Here is a 23,421-nt window from a genome sequence, read left to right as displayed (position 1 = left end):
CAATTGTATAAAATAACGATTGATGTTGCCCAAAATTTCAATTTTTAAACGAACCTCATATATGTTATTAATAAAAATCTTTACATCAAACTCCTTATTATTATCAAAGTCTGGCAGCGCAGTTAAAAATTTAACTTTTCCTAAAGACCTATAGTCACGATTTATAATGGCTGCTATAATTACTACTGTATATTTTTTGTTATTAATAAAACACTAATATTGCTTCATGAAAAATATATTTCTAATACTTTTTATAAAGGAAATATAGAAAACGATAGTATTTGATTTATACCATATATTTTTAATCCCATTTGACAGCCTAAGTCGTTTCTTTGTATGAACCCAAATATTGATCTTATTTATTAAGCAACTGATTTTTTTTGGATAGTTTCGACTGAAGTTCCTAAAATGATTTGAATTTGGTCCACTATATTAATTTTTACATGAACATATAACAATTTATTAAAACATTGTTTTTCGATGATCGAATATAGGCAACCCAACTTACAGTTACTTGTAAGACTGGTGGCCTAATAGTTTCATACATACTATTCATACTCACTTGCGTTTTGTTTTTTTGGATAACCTCTACCGAAAATTAGTTTTTCTATTGTGATCATTGGAGATTCGAATGCTAATACCCAGATAAAAGATATGATTATACTAATTGTGAATAATGCGCACCAATTAAAAAACTAAAAGTATTATATACGAAATATTAAATAAATGAAGTTTTTAGACAAATACCGTTGCACGTCATACAACATTCGCGATTTTGCCGTGTTGCCAAATCGTGAAAATAATCGAATAATTTAGGAAATTTTATAAACGTGAAAATATTGATAACGTACAACTGAATTTGTATTTCAAATACTTTATTATAAAAACTTACACATATCCAGTCACTGAAATAAAGTTTAGTTTTATCGGATAATACTGAGTGAATAATTGGAAGGGCATGTACAATATACATGCAGTACGATAATTTACTAGTTATTTGTAGAATTGGTCTACTTAGAATCCACGAAATTATACCTTGAACAAATATTTTATTGATTGATTCTTTATCTAACGATTTTTTAGTTATATCTCACCTCCATATCCGTAATAAGAGGCATATACGATCCAACTCAATCCTATACACCATATCGGTCTATAAAAACTATAGAATAAGGATTGTATCGTATGGGAATATTTTCCAGTGTAAATAATTTCTTCGTATAGGATAGTACAGCCCCCCATTAGGGGTAAAACGATCAACCATGCCATTATGTTAACCATCTGCAATAATTTGTAATGCATTTGAAACCTCCTATAATTTCATTCCATCGTTCAGAATGATTCGCATTGATTCAACATGGAGAATTAAATTCTTATTCAAGGTCAAAGTTTATTTTTCCCTTACAATGTGATTCTAGTGACCTTTTAAACGTAAAAAAACCCTAAACACACTTTATTAGTGGTATTTATCTAATAAAAGAATCTTTCTAACCCCCGCGATAAAAGATTTTGTATAAGTTTGAATCAGGGGCGGCTCCAGTATTAATTATCGGAAGGACCACATAGGGAGAGGGGTACCATGCCGCCAAGCAATTTAAGGAAACTTGAATTCACCTTATCTTGGTCAATATTAACAAAAACTAAAAAAAACTTGACGTTAAAGCGTTCGAGATAGGTTGAGCAATCCATGCCAGCGTTTTAATTGGTCAGATGTATTAGTACTTAACCTCAAAACACTGAAATCTTATTACATTTACGTAATATCATGTTTATACAAAAATTTATCACTGATAGAATCTTCGAGAAACTAATGATTCAAGTTTCACTGTTATTGTTAAAAAAATATTTTCTCCTTTGGAGCCGCCCCTGGTTTCAATAATTTGTTGCATTTTGCTGTTCACTGTCTGGTTCAATTTTACAGCGTTGCCTATTTGTTCAGTTAATGTATCTGCATATGATTTCAAAATAATTACTCTTTTAAATATATTGGTTGCTATATTACTGAAATTTTCAAACAAAAAATAAAGCAGAATCATCTGAGGAAATGAATAACTAAAGAATTTGTAATTAAAAGTAGAATTTTCAAATAAAAAATATTTTAAAAGACTATTACTCGTTATGGTCAGTTTAAAAAAATGGTTATAATCAATATACGAGTCTGATAGCTACAACACTTATTTCTGAATAAAATGTTATTCAATGTTTTTTCTACTGCTCTCCTTCATGAGATTTGATCGAATATTATAACCTCGTAATGCTATTAATAATCCCTGATGTATTAGTAATAAAGAAATTATTTACATTTGGCAACTACGCTTTAATACGTCGAATACCAAGCTATAGAAATCTATAGAGGAATAAAATACGTCGTTCATAATGTCACCAACAGATGGCCGAAACTTCATTCCTAAAGAAGCGTTGTTTAGAATCACATGGGCGTACCTAAGTGAGGTGAAATTTTTTTATTATATTATTTTTTATGTAAAATTGATTTTTTGAGAATATACATGGTTTTATCTATTTGAGTGATTTATTCTATTATTTTTAAAATAAGATTATTATTTTATGTTTATAAGTATACCTATAAAATATTTTCAGCAAATTCAAATACCTGAGTTTTTGAAAATTTGTTGAAAAGAAATGGTTTATTCTTAGTTTCTCTCAAAAAAATCCCCATCATGATCCCCACTGTGTAGTCTATCGCTCTGGAATGCGTGTCGAAGAGACTACAAATGAAAAAAAAATTTACCACGAACGTGGCATTTTGTACAAAAACAGAGGCTATTCTACAGGACATCCTGTAAATCAGAAGAATAAGACAAATGTTTATAATGGCTGTCATTTTCTTAATAATTTAATTACATGAAGCAATTGCTATAAAAAAATCACTTCGGTGAATTATTGATTCCACACCACTGGTCTATTAAAATTTTACAGTGTTGCAAGTTTTCTTATTATTTGTTCAATAGTAATAGTAATGATATCTTACTTGTCATAATTATTCCATATAAGTTTCGTTATCAAAGGTAAAAAAATGAAAAATACATTTATCGATAAACAAATCATCATGACCATATGGAAATTTTTTGGATCCTTAGTTAAGAACAACGATAACGATATTAGAAACATGGTACTAAAAACAAACAATTGCATATCAGCTGATAAGTACCAGGTGTGAATCAGACACTGTAAAAAAAATGTAATCGATAAATCCCAAGAAAACACAAAATAGAATTAACAGCAACATGTTATCTGAACACTCTGAGGATGAGGAGAGGGCGTATAACAGTAGGGAAGAGTGGAGCACAAATGATTTATTTGTAAAATGTCAATTTTATATACTTTCAATTTAAAACACTAGATGGATCTGACAATATAAATCGAGTTGGGAAAAATAGTAGGTACTGTATTGGTAATTCTGATTGTTGACGTATGGAATGTCAGCAAATTTACTTACAATATCGTCATGATTCACGTAGTTTTGTGTGTAGGTAAAAAACGATAAATAATGTTTCTGGCAGGTATCAGTGATAACCTTAATACCTTCAAGCCAAACAGGACCGTCGCCCATAAATTTAAAAATTGTTATCGAAAAGAAAAATAATACGGCGACAGCTGGAGTCAATCTAAAAACAAAAAACGATCACCTGCTTTTTTGCGCAATAAATAAGCAAGATTTTCAATATTCACTTTTTTTAATCATTAAAGAACTCTACAATTTTTTATAATAAAAGCGTCATTTGTTGCTTAAATGAAATAGCAGTACGCCACTGTAGTTATAACAGTTATAACATCAATGCATCAATCTACGCCTTACGTCTCAATCAAGAATGGCAGTGATAAGCAGCGATGCCAGGTCTATTTATTTTCCAGTAAACTATTGTTATTCTATTAGAACAATATTTGAGATATTTTATATAATCCGTTAAGTATGTTATCCCAAAAATACAAGGAAATTAAGATAATTCCTAGAAGGATTTTAACCGACAAAGCCTCATTCACCCCCCAGCCCCCTTCGAAGTTTTAACAATTTTACGAAATATCTACGAAAATATTGATTATAGTGAAAAAAGTTTGAAACACAAAATGAAGCTCATGAAAAGCTATAGAAAAAAGCTGTTCGAGACAAAATATATCGGCTTCTGTCGATATATTTTGGGTCATAACAGCCAAAATAATAGGTTTACGTAAAAAATGTATAAGGCCTTTTTTGTAGAACTTTCTATAAACTTTATTTATTATTTGAACCTTTTTTTCATAAAATCAACATTTTCGGAGATAGTATGACGTCATGAATTGAAAATCCTTTTAGGGATTATCTTGTCTAATAAAATACAAGATATGGACGAGATGTGAATGCGTTTAGTAATTTTCATTGATTAAATAACATTTTGCCAACTACTTAACTGGTTTACTATTAATTTGACAGTCTACTGAAATTATATTATGAGAACTGGCAACATTGTTGCGGAATTTCCACAAGCGAGCGCCATGATACCTGCGTTCGTGTATAAGATCGCAATTAATGGGGGCAACGCGCGTAACATGTAAACAATATTTAATTTTTTTGTAATATATATGCTCACCTTATATATCTATAAATAATCAATGTTGGAAACGATTTTATTTGTAAAAATAACGGTTTCGATTTTTGTTTCATATAAATGAAAGCTACTAAAAATCCACTCATATAAAAAAACGTGTCTACTGCCAACTGTGAGCCGGTTATATAAAAAATTTTTATATCGTCAATTTTCTGAAAAATTAATGATTATTATCAAGTTTTTAACCAGAAGTAGACAGTAGAAAGAAGCGAGATACTCACGCGAGAGATGACGTCATCATTAATAACGGGATATTTGTTCCAGGCGTTCATTGCATGGCCTGCTAAAATCCAAGCCATGCTGATAGTTTTAATTCCGTTAAACACCTGAATTTGTTCGGTGTGATTTTTTGATGTTTGTATAATTTTTCTGATATTAGAATAAACGGAAAATGCCAAATATATTGGTTGAGCGCATTCTACGAAAATTTTCACTCAAAATTAACGGAAATTGTAAAAAAGAGACGAAATTTTACTACCATACAAAAAGAAGAAGTTTCCGGTCACCCCCATCTATTTTTCGTGCACAGTATAAATGTGTATACTTACTTTTATTTCGTCTTTTAATATTCACATCGTACCAAGTGGAAATTACCATCATTGTTAAAATTACAACAAGAAATATACTAAAATTAGAAAAAAAAATGAGTTTTATATCAAAATTTACGAGAAAAGTATCACACCATGTTTTGTTTTCAATTATCTATGGATTGACTTACATCATGGCGATATCTCCAGTAGTAACTATATTTAAATCGTCTTTAGTATGACAAGGTGTGTTTTGGAATAAAGAAACTTTCAATATCGCGTTGTAATCTTCAGGAGTACAAGCATTTGGCATACAAACAGATAGTTTATAAAAATTCTAGAAAAAAAAACAATTTTTTCAATTACAAACCCTTTTTTAAAAATTTCACTAGGTACGACTATGGCCGTAGTTGGGTGGTTAATGCGCTGTCTGGTAACCAAAACGATCAGAGTTCAAAACCGTGTTTCGGCAACGTAGAAAATGTTATACGTTATATGTTAACAACGTTTGCAATTTTATGACTTATATAACAATATTTTCAACAATATTTGACAATATAAAAGAAAACTAACAACAAATAAATAATTGAATCACTACTAAAAGAATTACTAGATTGTCTAGAGAGTAACGTAAACTGAGATAAATAAAATTAAAAAAAGAAGAAGTGAAATCGTTCAGTTTACACCTAACATAGAATTAATGGTGTTATTTTATGACCTCGGTTTATTAATACAAGCCCGTCCTTGGGTGGATATTGAGGGTTTTATTCAATTACTTATTCAAATACTTACGTTACTGTCTGAAGGATCAAATTTCGTTAAATTCATTGGTATTAATAGACTAAGCAGACAATATTTTCCTTTTATATCCCCTCCTGAATATCCATGATTGATATTCAAACATTCGTCGTAATTTCCCCAATCGAAATTTGAAGATACAGACAAGCCGGTCCATGGAAATTTTGATGTCGCATCGAAAACTAAAAAAATTTTGTTTTTTTTTGTCTCAACTGATATAAATTATTTAGATCCATTCTTTTTGAATAAAGCACCCTATATATTAATATGTATTTCCATAGAACTACTCGATGTAGGGCACTCACAACAAAAGTTTTTCAAAATATGAACAATTTTACTACGAAATACACCCCCGTATGCTTCTAAATATTGTTGTATAAAATAAATACTTTAGATGAAAATTTCCCTTGACAGATTCTAATTCGATACTTTAATTCCATAGATAAACGAAAACACGTAGAGAAAAAATTGTCTTTGGGAGAAAAATAGCCGTGCTTCATCCTCATAATTATATACTTTAAGTACGATGATATTAAAATTCATATTTATTGAACCATTTTTTTTATAATAAAAACGCCAATTGATGATTTATTATGGAATAAAACTTTAACAGCAAATCGCCAAAACAATTAAAACGTCAATCATAGCACTAAGTACAACACGACTCAAGCAAATGTTTAACGCACTGAGACGTTGCCAGATCTTTTTATTTTTAAGTAAATATATAGATTTGGTATGTTTGCTGTGTACTTATTTTAATGTTATATATATGTTTTAATATTTAATTTGTTTATTACACGCTACTTTTATAATAAGAAGAATAATGAGTACTTTTAACTCAGTTATATGCATGAATTACGTATACCACAAAATGTTAGTCTTTCTTGGAAAATTATTGATATATTTTTTTTTTTCGTTCAATATTTGGTACGTTATCTGTTTTTTGTTACAAATTTGAAAAAAATGCAATTTATTCACTAATTGTGGCGTATTATATAATCACTAATTTCTACACATTGTTTAACTAGTGAAATAAAATTATATGAACTGGCAACAGTGTTGTGAGTTTCGTTTATGTTCCAAAAGGATGTCAGAAACATAAATTCGAGATATTATAAATTTTTTACAAAAAAACATTCAATTTCAATTTCAAAACTACCTATTTACTATGAATCAGAGTGGATTAGCCACTTGATTCTTTTGTAATTGATAACTCAATTATAATTTTTAAGTATCAGAAAGTCACCTTCTGTTATTAAAAATTTTAAGGATTCATCCATTGTATCTCTTATCAGTTTTTGTTATCAAATTAGAGAAAAGTGGATACTGCCTTGACTTACTAAATAGTTTCAGATAAATCTATGCAGTATAAATACAAATAAAAGTTGTCTTAGGCTTCGGGATTTCAATAAACGAAAGTTTTTTTTTAATTAATATAATTTATTATAGAATACCCGACACCTGATCGAGGTTTAATAAAAACGTATGTTGATATATTCTATTGAAATTAAAGTAAAAAAACTATGTAAAATTTGAATAAATATGCTTGGGAATACTGCCTTTGGTTAGCAATGCACTTATTCTATAATGTACCACTTGTCGTTCTAATTTTCTGTTCTACGACGTAACCTATATGTGAATTTGAGTCCAAAAGGCATCATCATATTGATATTTAAAAAATTTCAAGTCAACTTAAGCTCATAACCTTAATATTACAACTTTTTTTTACCATCACACATTTGGTATATAATAAATTCAGCTAATGGATTTACCGGTATAAAAAATCTCGATAAACTTTTTTTATTTAATTATATCTTTAGTGAGAATATTCTGAATACTTACATTTCCACAAGTTATCCTTACTATTGGTCACTAATTCCAACAATTGATTAGAACAAAGAGTATTAACACCAGTGCTGTTTAGATTTTTAAGCACATAATTCTCCCACGACTCATAGTCTTGTAACAATTTTATATTTAATTGGGACCTCACTAAATTGAAAAAAAATAATAATACCACGAAACACCTCATATTTCACGTGCAATAGTAATAAATTTGTAACGAAGAGTAAGTTCTTTTCCACAATCGACTGGTTATCTATAATTCTCAAGTGGATGTAACAACAGATGATCAAAAACAAAAAACATCATTCTACGTTTTCCGTTGGGATACACGAGATTTTCAAATATTTTAGTATTGTATAGGCTCTATCTAGAGATAAATTGGAAATAATATAATTTTTAGTACCTGTAGATAGTTATGAATACAAAATAATTGATATTATAACACTAATTAATTATTAAAACACATCAGATAATGAGAAACTGTTAATCGTATGTCTAACAACAACGCAACCGGTTATACATCAGCTTTGATCATATGTCACTTTTTTACCGCGAAAAATATCTAAGCTACAGTCACGATTGTCTACTAAGTATTTAAGTTACTAGTGTATTAAATGTTATAATAAAAAGTTAATTATATTTATATTTACTATAACATTTATTGGTATTGAGTAACAGCAGAATTGTTCCTCTAATAAATATCAGGAGCACTACCAGAATCGATTTGACCGCGAACCCTGAATTGAACAGTCATCAAACGTTGTTAATATGGCGGGTTACTTGAAATCGAACTAGAATGATTCATCTTAAAAAGAAAGTGAATTGAGGTGGTATTATATATAAAATTTTCAGTTTTCTGTTAATTTTTTCGAAAATTAATTTGAAGAAATTAAAATAGTATTAATCTTTTTAGATTAGACAAAACTCGTATAAACTATTAGTGCGATGTTGCCGGATCAGAAATGTTTACATAGTATACAAGTACATTTTTAAATAAATGGATCATATTTATGAGAAAGTTTTTACTAATTTTCGGCGTGGGTACTCAAAAAAATGCAGATTTGTTATAAATTATTTTATTATTAAATAAATTACAAAACGTCGTTAACCAATAAAATAAAATTTTTTTTTCACACCGTCGGTTGGTCGATAGCTTTCGTAGCACCTTGTTTGAATGAAGGTTTAGATGAAACACCTAAAATGAAAACAAAAGAAAATAAAACACCACTACTAATAATAATTTAAATGTAAATAACGTAATGTTCGTCCCTCAAGACAATATGGCGGTTGGTAGTGACGTCATCCCAAATTGACTTATGTATAGAATAGGTAAACAATAAAACGCGCAAGCGTAGACTCTACTCCAACAAACTGTGATACGTAATTTGTTATTTAACGCTGCTATATAATTAAATTTGACAGCTGAGCAGAAATAAATGAGGTTAGGTTGAATTTTATACTGTATAAACAATTTTTTAAGGTTGTAGTATAGTTTTGACAGTTGAATATAAATTAATAAGGTTATGTATTACTTCATAAATTGATACTATATTGGCCGATTTTTACGAAAAAATAAAAATTCTTAGAATTAAGTATAAAATGAATACTTACTATGTTTTTTAGTCTTGTTTTGTTTTTTCGGGGCTCCCCCGCCAAAAACGAATTTTTCAATTGTGATCATCGGCGATTCAAACGCCAACGTCCATATGACAGCTACTATGAAAGTTATCATAAAGTATGAGCACCAATTCAAAAACTAAAAACAATTTATAATGAAAAATTAAATCTACACGGCATATTCCATATGTCGAATCACCCTGTATATATACTCACGTTGGTGTAATCGCTGAAATAATTACGCGATTTTGATGTAAATGTTCCATGTATAACTACGAGAACATGTAAAAGATACATGCAATAAGAAAGTTTCGCCGTAATTTGTAACGTTGGTCTGTTAAGAATCCATGCAACTATTCCTAAAAGAATTAACGACAAAAAACGTCCAATCACAAGTTTCTGTTATATATGACCTACCCCCGTATCCGTAATAACACGAATACACCATCCAACTCAAACTAATACACCATATTGGTTTATAAAAACTACTGAAATATGTTTGTGCCGTTTGTGTATGTTTTCCGGTAAAAATATATTCTTCGTAGAGGACAGCATTGGCGGCCATTATGGGCAATATAATACACCACATTAATAAATTAAATAACTACAAAAAACTGATTTCTATACGGCGATGTTTTTAGAATAAATGTTAAAAAAGATTGTTCAGGAATGCACATTTTTTTATTTTGTATGAATTTGAATTAAATATTTTATTCTCGTATTTTTATTATAATAACAGTTCAAGGTTAGGTTTTGACGCCTCCTTTAATGCTCCGTTATGTATTGGATTACAAGCTACTACGAGCGATTAAGTGTACACTTTTTGTTTATGAAACTGGTATATTATAAACTACTGACACTCTTGTAAATTTGTGAATTAGTTATAAGTTTTCATATTTAACAAATAAAAAAATTAATAAAAAGTATGATAATAACAAATTAATCTTATAACACATGCGTCATAAACCGAACTGTAGAGGTCAACGAACCTCTACACTGTCATAATGTGATACAGGGGGAAATCGAAGAATAACCACGTTTTATGAAAGAACAAATGAGAATTGCGAGGATTATTTTCTATAATAAGCATTTCTGTACCTGAGGTTTTGAAATTTTTCCATAAAGAAATGGCTTATCTCTCCTCTCTCTCATAAAAATCCCCATAGTTATGCCCATTGTATAAGTAACTACTTGTGAATGAGTTTCGTAATCACTAAAATATTAATAATATATACAGTGTGTCCCATTATCGAATGAAATAACAATTTTCTTACTTTCTATAATTAGTCCAAATCAATTTCGTCGCTAAAGGTAATAAAGTCCAAAATAAATTGACCAAAAAACAAAGAATCATAACCAATTTGAAATTTTTTGCATTTTTAGCCAACAGAATTGATAGAGGTATTAAAATTAATATGCTAAGAATGTACAATTGCATATCGACAGATAGATACCAAGTATGGGCAATACACTAAAAAAAATAGAGAAGGGAATTAAAATTATTGGAGTAAAGAAATATACAAGGAGTAATAAAAAAGTGGATCATATATTAAACTATAAATAACTTCATAAAGCGGAATTAGAATTACTTTGATAGGGGTTAAAAATGTTGACACATAAGAAAAATGTTAAAAACATAGCTTCACCTCAACGAATTCGTTATTTTTATCAAAAAGACTCTTGAAAGATGTTAATATTGCAGCTATCCAGTTTAATTTATGATCTACCATTATATACGAGGGGTTCATGATATTTACCATTTCTTTATAATTGGCGTAATTCTGCGTATAAGTAAAGTATGTCCAATAATGATCTTGACAACGGCTCTTTAGAATATTTAAAACTGACGGCCAAATAGGACCTTCTCCCAAAAATTTAAACACTGTTATGGTAAAGAAAAACAGCATTGCGTAAGCTGGTGTCAATCTAAACAAAAACTATTTCTTAATAAATAAGATATTATTCATTTTTTCGCCCTATAAGTTCGATTTTCACCAAAATTATTTTTAATACAGTCTAAAGTTCATAGATTTCAGTATGAAATATGTCAAATAAAGGTCTAAAGTTTTTATTTCAGATGATATCATATCTTATAGAGCGGCAACCAACAATACAAAACATTCAACGGGAAACCAATAATAGAAAATAACAAAGCGGCAACCAACAATACAATACATTCGAACGGAAATGAACAATAGGAAATAATAAAGCGGCAACCCGCAATACGAAACATTTGAGTAGCAATGATATGATAACTCACCGTAAATATCTATGTATTATCAAAAGCGGTATAGATTTTATTTGTACCGCCATTGGCTTCGTTTTTTGTTTCATATAAGCGAAAGCTATCAAAAATCCACTCATATAAAAAAACGCGTCTACTCCCAGATGAGCTGACGTTAAGTAAAAAGTACTCAATTGTTGATATTTCTAAAAATAGAATATAAGTATCACAGGAACAGAAGAAAACTTGGACTTCGATTACATATGCTCGCCAGCCAAATATTCTGTTAATATGGATGAAAGCTATATCTATCAGAGGCTGAATCATCGCGACAATAAGATTTAGGTCAAGGTTATGTCGAATGTCATGAGTTTTTTTTCAGAGCTTGATAATCAAAACCAACAAAACAATTTTTCATTGAGATAATGTGAAAATTATGATAAAATATTGTTCGAAAACTATGAATACCTACCTGATATACGGCTTTAGAGTTAAGAACACTTTCTCCCATACGTAATTGTGTAGTATGACCTGCTATAATCCAAGCCATACTGATAGTTTTAATTCCGTTAAATATTTGAATTTGTTCGGTGTGGTTTTTCGATGTTTGTATAAGTTTCCTCGTGTTAGTATACAGGGAAAATGCCAAAAATAGTGGGTGAGCACTTTCTGTAAATACTTTAATTATTAGCCAAGTATGGAATTTGAGAATATGTTTTCATTATACGGGATGCTTAAATAGTTATGGTCAATATAAATGTGATATTTATACTCACTTATTTGCTTGTGTTTAATGTAAACATCGTAACCAGTTGATGCAGCTATTATTATGAATATTACAGCAATAAAAACACTGTAATCCAATAAAAACAAATAACTATTCACGTTTATAACTAATTACGAACAATTTTTGTTTAAAAATTAACGAGTAACTTACAGAAAAACAATATCTCCACTTGAAATTACATTCAAATCATCCCTGGTATGACAGGGTGAATGAGTAAATAGAGGTAGCTTTATAGCAGCGTTATAATCACTATAAGTACAACCATTTGGCATACAAACAGATAATAAATAAACACCCTACAAATAAAAATGTTTATAACGTCTAGTTTAAGATTAATGTTTGTGACGACATCTATGTATTACATCAAGAACTTGTCAACGGATGTAGTAACGTTACCGTTAATTGTTGATACTCACATTAATGGGTAGGAGAAAACCGAAAGGGCAATATTTTCCTTTTATATCCCCTCCGGAATATTTATGATGAACGTTTAAGCATTGTTCGTAATTTCCCCAATCAACAATTGTACTAACGGACAAACCACTCCACGGAAATTTCGAAGTGGAGTCAATAACTAAAATTAAAGTAACGGTTGTCAAAAGCAGTGATCGAATAACAGTAGCGACAAGATTCTTATACTCCTCTCGATATTTGTGTCAAACAATTTTATCATGATGTTATTATTTATATATCGCAGAACGTTTCATTTTGATCTCTATATTATCGATTTAATGAGCAAAGACAATTTTTTGTAATAAAAAAATTGATTACAAATAGAAAATTACATTTTTTGTAGATCTGTTAGTATGACTATTTTAGTAATAGTGACATCTATAGGATGAAGGTCAAAAGTGGATTTATTACAACAGTCAAATCAGATCTATTATGTATTAGGGTCGGCTTTGAATTTATTCTAGCAGATGGGATCCTCAAATTATCACTATTAGAAAATCTGCGCCTCATTATTGTGATTATTATTGTGTTAATTACATAACATTTTCCCCTTTTTAGCACTAATATTGATTGGAAGTTGGATCTAAATAATAATAACAATATTTTTGACTTTGAAAATAATTTTTTATATTACTTACTTTGCCACATGTCATCAGTACCATTGGTACGCAGTTCTTCCCATTGTTTTAAACAAATATCGGAAACATTAGAATTCTGCAAATTTTCATAAAGCAAATTCTTCAAAACATCGAAATTTTCCAAAATCTCTAAATTATATTGACCAGATATGGAAGAAAACACGTAAAAAAATGAAAAAAATAGAACGTGGTACCTCATGTTTCTTTTTCGCTTGGCCGAATCAAACAAAGATTGAATTCATCAATTATTTATAGATTTTATTCATTTCAAGTGTTTTTTTGATAAAATCTAATTGTATAATTTCATTTGTTAATAGCAATCTTCTATCTTATCTGTTTGATATCGAAATTTGCGATTTGATATTTAACAGATTCATTAGCAAAATAGTGATAATAAAAGTAATGTATGGATATGAATCTCATCGTTATATTATAAAAATCTAAAAGTTTTCTAATCCAATTCACTCTAATTTTTTCAAAAAACATAATGTATAATTTAAAATTTACCTCATTGAATACCACTTTTATTCCAAAATTATTAAAGCCGGACCTGTTGAAGTAATTATTAGAAACGGAAGTTGTCTTTCTAGGACTCACGTTAATCTTACGACATTTGTCACTTCACCGATAGATGGCGCGTAACGCTTTTAACTAAAAAATTGAGTATTATTTTTTGAGAATTTATTTGTAATCACTTCAAATGATATTACAAAAGATGATTATTTATAAAACATCTTATATAGTTGTTGTGATTTGTGAAAAGAATTGGTTTATTCTCTGATTAATATGATTCTACCAATGACATTCGAATTTTTATTTATCTTTAGTAAACGTATAAAAAGCTAATAAGAAATTATTAAAAACTTTGAAATTTACTTAATAATTTTTTATCACCTTTTTTACGTTCAATTATGTTTCAAGCTTTAATTACATAATTTCATGCTACAGTAAAAAAACTCGTGTCCCAGTGCATATAAGAAGTTGGAAGCTTCAATTATTACCCAAAGCTTATAAACACGTTACCTACGTTATCGTAATTATCATTATCATTGTGATTTCAACATATTTGACCGCTTTGACCTTATTATATAGAGATGGGCAGTATCAGTTATTATAACATGTAAAGTTACTACGATATTATGTAATTTATAGTGAGATAGATAAAGCTTTTAATAATATTAAAACATATTAAATAATCTGATTATTATAATTATGAATTATTTAATACAAACTTGCCAACGCAATTTCGTTCAGTAACAGATCTAATAAATATTCTTCGGAACGGTAGTTGCTACCTCTAATGTTTATAATGCGATAGGACGACGAAAGTTTTTCAGGTTATATAGTTTGTAAGTGTTTTTATTCGATTAGTAATCACATTATGAATAAGAAATTGTTTAATCTATTTTTACCAACAACTAGATCATATTCTCACAGTTCCAAAGAACTAGTAGTAAAACATTTAACGGGAGAATATACTGGTATTGCCACAGTGGGGTTGAACAGGCCTCAAAGAAAAAACGCTCTAGGTGTCGATCTTGTTAACAATTTCCATCATGTTTTGGATCAACTGGCTATTAATAATACAACAAGAGTTGTTGTTCTGCACAGTTTGGTTCCAAAAGTGTTTTGTTCAGGTAAATACGTAACGATATTAAAAAATATATTAGGAAAATAACAATTTTAGGAGCCGATTTAAAAGAACGTATAGAAATGTCTTCAAATGAAGTATACCAATTCGGATTAAAATTGAGAAATATGGTATATAAAATAATAAACTTACCTATACCAGTCATCACAGCTATCGATGGAGCAGCTATGGGTAAATAATTAATTATCCAAATTTATTGTTTTTATTTATTTATTTTTTTAGGTGGTGGATTAGAAATAGCGTTAGCTTCGGATATTAGAGTAGCCGCAGATACAGCTAAAATGGGTCTTGTAGAAACGAGTTTAGCCATAATGCCCGGAGCGGGTGGTACCCAAACGCTTCCGAGGCTGATAAATCCCTCTCTGGCAAAGGAGTTAATATACACAGCGGCTGTTTTTCATGGTAAAGAAGCCAAAGAATACGGAATTGTCAATCACGTTGTGGAACATAATGAAAACAATGACGCCGCTTTTGAAAAATCGTTAGCAATAGCTGAAAAAATTCTACCTAATGGACCAGTAGGTGTTAAAATGGCTAAAAAGGCTATTAATAAAGGATTAGAAGTTGATTTAGCGACTGGTTTGTCTATAGAAGAAGCTTGCTATTGTCAACTCCTGCCTACACAAGATAGAATCGAGGCCTTGGTGGCTTTTAAAGAAAAAAGAAGACCGAATTATATTGGATGTTGAAAATAATTATTTTTGCATAGGTAAATAGTCGACGTGTTTGTTTTGTTCATCACAACCGAGAAGAAGAAGAAATTCATTTTGTCAATTAAAAAAACATTAACTTTTTTGTACATTTATATAAATAAATAAATATGTAAAATACATAAATATTTTTGTTGTTTCCATTTTCTTGAAAGTGTATACTAAATCCAAATAATATGGCTGATATCTTATAGAGCTTGAAAGGTATTAAAGAAGATTTAATAACCTATTTTTATGTAAAAAATGTTCGTGAATTTGTTTAAACATTCAATAAAAACACAAGTAAAACAACAAACTACTAACTATAGTTATAGTATACATAATATTTTAGAAAGTGTTGATATTGGACAAGAAATAAAGATAAAGGTTATTAATTTGATTAAGAGTATATCTGTATTAGGTACAAATAAATGAGTTTTAGGGATGGATAAAATCGTTAAGAAAACAAAAAGATAACGTCTTTTTAGATATATCCGACGGGTCTACGGCTAAAAAATTGCAAATTATCATTCCTAACAATATCGTTCCCAAAAATTTAACAACCGGAGCCTCGATAATAACCCAAGGAATATTACAAACATCACCAAATGGTCAAAAAGAGATAAACGCTAATAAAATTAAAATATTTAATAATTGTATTGTTACGGACGGTTACCCGTTTGCTCCTAGGAAAAAATATTTACCGGAATACGTGCGACAATATTTACATTTTAGACCAAGAACTAATAAATTCTCTTCTGTATTAAGAACGAGAAGTACGGCGCAGTTATGTTTTCACGATTATTTAACCAATAAAGGTTATATTAATATCCAAACCCCTGTTTTAACTTCGAATGACTGTGAAGGAGCCGGAGAAATATTCAGGGTTATACCCGAAAGCCAAAATTTACTAAAATCAATGGTTAAACCAGGTAAGTTAATAATTAAACTCTTTGTTTTCAATCTCTCTTAGCTTCTTCAAATGTTTAATTTCCTCCTAAACTGCTTTTCATGGTTTTGAAATTATCTGAAATTGATCAATAGGAGCCTCCTTAAGGGAGCTTCGCCCTTATTTATACAGAATGTCCTCAATTATAAGTTTACAGGTGAACCTATTGAAGAGGCATTTTTTAATAAAAAGTCGTATTTAACTGTATCCGGACAACTTCATTTAGAGGCTGCAGCACACGGTTTAAGTAAAGTTTACAATTTAGGTCCTACTTTTAGAGCCGAGAACTCCAAAAGTAGATTACATTTAGCAGAATTTTATATGCTGGAAGCAGAAATAGCATTTATAGAAGAATTAGAAGCTCTAACGACAGCTGTTGAAGAATTGGTTAAGGATGTAACGAAATTAGTTGTGGAAAAATGTCAAGACGACCTCGATGTTTGTAGAGAAAATACAATAGACTGTTATCATTGGTTGAATAAAAGTTTTGTAACTTTGGAATATGATGAAGCTGAGAATATTTTGAAAAAGAATAAGGATAAATTTGAAAGGAGTTTTAGAAGAGAAATTGGTATATCAAAAGAACAAGAATTATTTTTGGTGCAACACTGTGGAAATGTTCCTACTTTTATAATAAATTGGCCGAAAGACATCAAACCTTTCTATATGAAGGAATCCGAAGATGATCCATCGAAGGTAATTGACATAATAATAATTTACAAAATATAATGACTGTTTGTAGGTTCTTGCTTTCGATTTATTGGTACCTGGTGTAGGAGAAATGGTTGGTGGTAGTTTACGCGAGGATAACATTGAAAAATTGAAAAGAAACTTATCAAATGATCAATTAGATTGGTATATCGATTTAAGAAAGTTTGGAGGAGTACCTACTGCTGGGTATGGATTAGGGTTCGAGCGATATTTATTATTTTTAACTGGTATTCAAAATATTAAGGATGTAATACCTTTTCCAAGGTGGCCACATAATTGTAGCATGTGAATAAATAATTTCAATTGGTTATTTTATTTATTTATGTGATATTCGAACTACTCAGTATACAATAAATTTATTTTGAAACATGTGATAATTTATAAAAATATGTTCTCGGAGAGAAAATGATGAAATATTTTGGAAAGCGAACAATAAACTAAAATTCTAGGAAAGTAGCTCGAGATAGGGTGAAAAAAACTTGTGAGACATTTGAACTACAATTTGTGTTCTTTATAAACGACTGGTGTGAACGAGAAACTTTCTTCACTGCAGGTAGATACAAGTTTGTTAGATCATTTGGGACATTTGAACTACTCTAATACAAAATTTTGATTCTAAATTTAAAAATCTGGCGGTTGTGACTATAGGTGCCTGAAATGAGTGTATAGAAAGTTGATGAGACATTTGAACTACTCAGCAAACACTAAAATAGGTTATAATTAATTTTGAAACATGTAGTTCCTAAAAATATGACAAAAAAAATGTTTTTAGAGAAAAAATGATGAAATATTTTGAAACATCGACTATAAAACAAAAATCTAGCTGGGATGGAGTAAAAATTAAAAACAAAAATTGTCGATTTTGATTTTTATTAAAAAAAGAATGTACATTTCAAAATAATGCCACTTGCGCGAACTTTTGAGTCTTACATTTTTAATGGTTATTAATTAAATCACCTCTTATAAGTACTTTTCAATTAACACAAGGGTTTCCATGAAGTCATGTCAAAATATTAAATTCTATGAAAAAAAAACAAAATTCCATCCATGGGGCAAAATAAAACTGTTAAACTTAAGTAATGGGCACAACGGTTGGTTAATTGAACCTGGAAGATTGTTTTGAGACATTTGAACTACTTAGATTAATATTAAATCACTATTTCAAATGATTTGATACATTTACAGACTTATTATAAATACCGGATATATACAAACACCCTAGGTGATAGAAACCTGAGCTTGTGAGACGTTTGAACTACTTAGTGTATAAATTATCAGTTTTTTTATCACCTGACTCGAAATTGATACTTTCCACTGTGAAAAGATACAAGGAATTGGTAGAGACATTCGAACTACTCAATAATAATTCATATTTTCACATCTAGTAAGAAACTTTTGGCCCATTTTTTTTATAAAAATATCAAACTTGAAAGGAGATTTTATCTACTGTGGATAGAAATTTGATTTATTCGGATTATTTGGTACATTTGACCTACTAAGAATAATGAATATAGAATACGGTTTTCATTCTTCTTCATTAGAACAAGAATACAGAAGAAATCATCGAATACTGATTAACAATTAATGACATGACCTCTCAAATAAAATTCAATATTATATCAAGTACTTGAAAAGGGAATTCAATATTAGTGGCCGATAACTTGAAGCAAATTACAAACGATATAAAAAAAGTGTCACTTGCACATTAATCACCATGTAGATCGACACTAAAAGTTACTTTCTTTTTCTTTTTGTCCGAACAACCGGAATCCGATAAACTGTCTTCTTCTCTTTTACGTTTTTTAATAACTCCATTATCTTCTATTTCGCAACTGTCGATGACTTTTTCTGCATCTATATTATCGATATCGAGATTCCAATTTTCCATGCTATTGTCATCTTCATCTTTTGATTCTTCTTGGCTTAATGTTTTATCCTCCTGACTTGTTTCCACTCGACTTTCTTGGCTGCTCACTTCTTGACTATTTTCCGTTGTTCTATCTTCCTCTTGACTATTTTCCTTTGTTCCATCTTCCTCTTGACTATTTTCCGTTGTTCTATCTTCCTCTTGACTATTATCTGTTTTATCTTCTTGACTATTCTCTGTCTCTGCTTCGTCTTGACTGTTTACTACTTTATCAGTTTCTTCTTCTTGGCTTTCGTTTTCTAAAGATCCATTAAAATCCTCTTCAATCTGTTCTACAAGTGAAAAATTTCATAAATTAACCAAAATCAAGTCCTAAATCCACCAAACTTACCAACAGCTACATCTTTCACTGTGGTCTCAATTTGAGAAGTATTAGTTTCCATAATTATTTCATCTTGTTTGTTGGAATTTTCCATTTCCTCATTATTTTCCAGGGGATCGTTTATTTTATAGAATTCTAAAAAGATTAATAGAAAAAAAAAACAAATTTATCAACATCACCTTGGAATTATAAATAAGTTTGATTAAGAAAATGTTACTGTAAATATATTTAGGACATTTGAACTACTTTATCATCGGTTAAAAACATTATTATGAATATGGCAAGACTATTTAGCATTTGTAGGCAATAGAAACATGAATTTGTGAGACATTTGAACTACTCTGCACACAAAACCACCTTTTATGAAAATTTGGGCTATATATACCCGATTTAATGTAAAAACTCATTACTGTACATGTAGATGGAAAGAAACATGATTTCGTGAGACTGTTCAGGACATTTGAACTACTTCATTTCAACTAGATTATTATTATTCACAATTATAAATATGGCAAGACTTATTTAGGACTATAGGTAGTAGAAACATGATTTTGCGAGACTCTGCATACAAAATCAACATTATTGAATATTTGAGCTACAAATTCCTGATTTACCATGAAAATTTCTTCCGGTACATAAAGAAAGAATGAAATATGATTTTTATTCATTTAGGACATTTGAACTACTCAGATTTCAACATTTTAAAAATATGATATTACCTTTTACTAATTGCGTCTCTCTTAATTTATCAATTTCACTTGTTTCCTTAGTATTACGCATAATAAACATTTTAATTTCATCAACAGTTTCTTCCACATTTTCAGTATCCTCGGTGTAATACTCTGTTTGACTAACATCTTCAGAACTAATACTGATAATTTCTTTAGTATTTGTTATTTCGCAATCCGTATCTTCTTCTTCCTCTTCAATATGTCCGTTTGTATTTAAAATATTTTCAGGAATAACTGAAAATTTAAATAATATTCATCATCAAATAGCGTTTGATCAAAATTATAATAATCACCTTCTTGAGCTCTTCCAATTACTGTTTCGTCATCGTTCGTGATTAGATTAAAACAATTTTTTTCTTCAATCACATCCTCGTTGTCGAAATTATCTATCCTAAGCGGATCTAACGGATCCTCGGACTCAATAAGATCCTCGCCTTCGATGTTAACTTCAATTTCTTCTTCTTCTTCTATACCGTTCAATTCTGGAATTTTCATCCTTTCCACGTTTATCACTAAATTATTTGTAAAATTACTTTTCGCAGACCTAGTTTTCGGCGACATTATCGATTCTATATTTGGAGTTACAACCGAATGTCTTCTTGACCTTGCCACTGGTCTTCTCTTAGCAGACTTAATTACTCTCGACCTAAGAGCTGGTTTAGGGGTGGTTTTAACAACTGGTTTCATTGGAGGTAATTTGGAAACAAGAGCGGATTTAAGAGGTGGTTTTACCAGGGCAGGTTTTAGAGGAAACGCATTGGGCTTCTTTTTAGTTAGTTTTATTTTAAAATTCGATTTTTTTCTGCTGTCTAGGGAATCAGAACTGTTATCATCGCTGTAATCCCGATATCTGGATCTTCTAGGCGTTGTTTTGATTTCATATTCTACTAATTCATCTTCTTTTTCACTGTTTTTGTCTGTATAGGGATTAAAAGTCAAATTATCATGGTATCTAGTTTCTTTATAATTTATTTTTTTAGGCATACTACAAATATCTTCCTCCAATTCGTGTATATCTTTAAACCGAACTCTTTTCTGCGGGTTTTTTTTCTCTATTGTCTCGTTCACATTATTCAATGATGTTTCGAGTCTCTGCAGTCTGACAATGAGAATTTGGTTCATTAATTTCAGATCTTCAGAAACTAATTTTAATTTTCTCAATTGCGGGTCATTCCTTAGAGGTTCAAACCCATTTATATCTGTATTTGTTTGTGTCAAATCTACAAATTCCACAGGAACTTTCCTTTCTGCTTTAGTTCTTGTTCTTTTCAAAGGAGTAGAATGACTAGTAATATTAGACGCAAAATCTGATAGTTGTTGTTTCAATTGTGGCTAGAAATTGTTAAAACAATCATTTAAAATGGCATAAAACTTTTTTTTACAAAAATGATATTTTTATACTTACTATTGCTGCAATCAACTTATCTTTAACGGAATTCTTGGTTTCTAAATAATACAGGCAATCTGAACACGCGTTGGATATAGAATTTCCAACGATACCACGGTAATCTTTACCAATCGTTTCAAAATGATTCCATTTTAAAACTTTGATAACATCTTCTGAATTACCACATAAATGACAGTTTTCGTGTACTTTTTCCGCTGAACTCGAATGTAAAATATCGTCGTGAGTTCTTTTCATTAACACGAAACTGTGATAACACAAATGACATACCCTGGGAGGTCTCAAAGTTAAAAGCTACAAACAAAATAGGAAAGCTGCTAATCTTCCACATCAATAATTAATAAATGATATATTAAAAAATTTTATATAAATTAATATATACACAAATAAATATACCTTTTCTTCGTTGATATCAGATCCCGTAAATAAGGTTATTATAGTATTCTGAACATTCCGTGAATCCGAAACTACTTTTTTATTCGAACAAAAAAAGCAGTTACCTTTAACTAAGTCCATTTTATTATTATCCTTAAATAAACAATATTACAACTCAACTTAAACAATAAACTTAAATTTCAGATTTTTGTCATCTTGACAATTAGCTTCGAAACAGGTCGATACCGATTTTTTGACAGAATTGACATTTCACCGCCATTTAATAGTCACTGATTTGTAAATTTTAAATATTCCCACATACCATTGGTTTCCATTTATCTGGATGTTCAAAAAATAATTTCGCTCCAGATTTTATTTATCCTTGAATTTAAAGTATTTGAGGTTATTTGATTCGAAAACTTAGGTATAGTCAACAAAATCGGTAATCAAAAGAACGATTATTATTATGATTACCGATTCCGAGTATATAATTTAAGATAATGAATAAATTTAGACTTAAAATATCATTGAATATAAAAATTTGAGTCTTGTAGGTCATTCATTCGGAAAAATTGAACGTAATATATCAGTAGTATCGGTAGTTCAAAAGACCGTTTTCTGTATAATTATCCATAGACGTACCTAATTTATATAAAATGCAAAACAATCTGAAAATTTCAATGAAAATTTTTATTTAAATCTTTTAGGTTATTCGTTCAGAAACAATAAACATAAATTCAAAAACTCCTAAAATCCCCCACAATAACTAGGGATCTCCAGTAACAAATTTCATTATTTATAAACAAATAATTAAATATTTTTAAGTAAATAACAACAAAAATAATAAATTTTAAAATAAATAATTTCATTAGGTAACTCCTTTTTATTTAATTCTTTATTTATAAAATATTGAAAACTGCAAGTCACAAATTATTTTCTTCGGATTCTGATTTTTTGAAATCTTACATATTGGCATTGAATAATTTCAACATTTTTCCGAATGGTTGAAATGTGCATGATCCATCATGTTATATATCGATGTTTAAAGTTATAAGAATCCCTAAAAATATAATAAGCTAGCCCATTTTTTTCTTTCCTGAATTTGGAGTGAAAACCTCTAGGCTGGGAACCCTGAATAGATCATCTATCAGCTGATTGCGGATCCCAA

The 23,421-nt window shown here is 29.6% G+C and overlaps 5 protein-coding genes across 6 annotated transcripts; 2 read left to right on the top strand and 3 right to left on the bottom strand.

Annotated features, from left to right (window-relative positions):
- Nucleotides 1-219: 219 nt before the first annotated feature.
- Nucleotides 220-8,271, bottom strand: LOC130444321 (nose resistant to fluoxetine protein 6-like). The gene is made up of 13 exons (XM_056779406.1): nt 7,772-8,271; nt 5,924-6,111; nt 5,323-5,468; nt 5,153-5,229; nt 4,826-5,022; nt 4,587-4,756; nt 3,458-3,626; nt 2,990-3,186; nt 2,612-2,726; nt 1,095-1,281; nt 893-1,035; nt 563-695; nt 220-403 (listed from the first exon to the last, which is right to left on the bottom strand). Exons 1-13 carry the CDS (start codon nt 7,959-7,961, stop codon nt 363-365), a joined length of 1,953 nt encoding a protein of 650 aa, XP_056635384.1. The 5' UTR covers nt 7,962-8,271; the 3' UTR covers nt 220-362.
- Nucleotides 8,272-8,834: 563 nt separating this feature from the next.
- Nucleotides 8,835-13,766, bottom strand: LOC130452495 (nose resistant to fluoxetine protein 6-like). Its single transcript, XM_056791806.1, has 13 exons — nt 13,494-13,766; nt 12,819-12,976; nt 12,553-12,698; nt 12,392-12,468; nt 12,088-12,284; nt 11,652-11,821; nt 11,149-11,317; nt 10,666-10,862; nt 10,490-10,604; nt 9,809-9,995; nt 9,608-9,750; nt 9,386-9,530; nt 8,835-8,969 (listed from the first exon to the last, which is right to left on the bottom strand). Exons 1-13 carry the CDS (start codon nt 13,690-13,692, stop codon nt 8,905-8,907), a joined length of 1,968 nt encoding a protein of 655 aa, XP_056647784.1. The 5' UTR covers nt 13,693-13,766; the 3' UTR covers nt 8,835-8,904.
- A 1,026-nt stretch (nt 13,767-14,792) lies between these two features.
- LOC130448128 (methylglutaconyl-CoA hydratase, mitochondrial) lies at nt 14,793-15,977 on the top strand. The gene is made up of 3 exons (XM_056785350.1): nt 14,793-15,130; nt 15,181-15,315; nt 15,367-15,977. Exons 1-3 carry the CDS (start codon nt 14,875-14,877, stop codon nt 15,831-15,833), a joined length of 858 nt encoding a protein of 285 aa, XP_056641328.1. The 5' UTR covers nt 14,793-14,874; the 3' UTR covers nt 15,834-15,977.
- Nucleotides 15,941-17,803, top strand: LOC130448115 (probable asparagine--tRNA ligase, mitochondrial). Of its 2 annotated transcripts, none has more exons than XM_056785330.1 (4): nt 15,941-16,220; nt 16,276-16,765; nt 16,940-17,478; nt 17,525-17,803. In XM_056785330.1, the coding sequence occupies exons 1-4, from the start codon at nt 16,098-16,100 to the stop codon at nt 17,780-17,782; spliced, it is 1,410 nt and encodes a 469-aa protein (XP_056641308.1). In that variant the 5' UTR covers nt 15,941-16,097; the 3' UTR covers nt 17,783-17,803. The 2 variants fall into 2 exon arrangements, with proteins under 2 accessions (XP_056641308.1, XP_056641315.1); XM_056785337.1 differs by having other exon boundaries at nt 15,946-16,220; nt 17,048-17,478; nt 17,525-17,795.
- A 543-nt stretch (nt 17,804-18,346) lies between these two features.
- LOC130451641 (glutamic acid-rich protein-like) lies at nt 18,347-22,843 on the bottom strand. Its single transcript, XM_056790828.1, has 6 exons — nt 22,275-22,843; nt 21,879-22,172; nt 20,767-21,805; nt 20,462-20,707; nt 19,752-19,877; nt 18,347-19,692 (listed from the first exon to the last, which is right to left on the bottom strand). The coding sequence occupies exons 1-6, from the start codon at nt 22,392-22,394 to the stop codon at nt 19,199-19,201; spliced, it is 2,319 nt and encodes a 772-aa protein (XP_056646806.1). The 5' UTR covers nt 22,395-22,843; the 3' UTR covers nt 18,347-19,198.
- Nucleotides 22,844-23,421: the final 578 nt, after the last annotated feature.

Source organism: Diorhabda sublineata, chromosome 1 (genome assembly GCF_026230105.1).
Source record: "Diorhabda sublineata isolate icDioSubl1.1 chromosome 1, icDioSubl1.1, whole genome shotgun sequence".
NCBI lineage: Eukaryota > Metazoa > Arthropoda > Insecta > Coleoptera > Chrysomelidae > Diorhabda > Diorhabda sublineata.
This window is presented reverse-complemented; position numbering and strand designations above follow the sequence as displayed.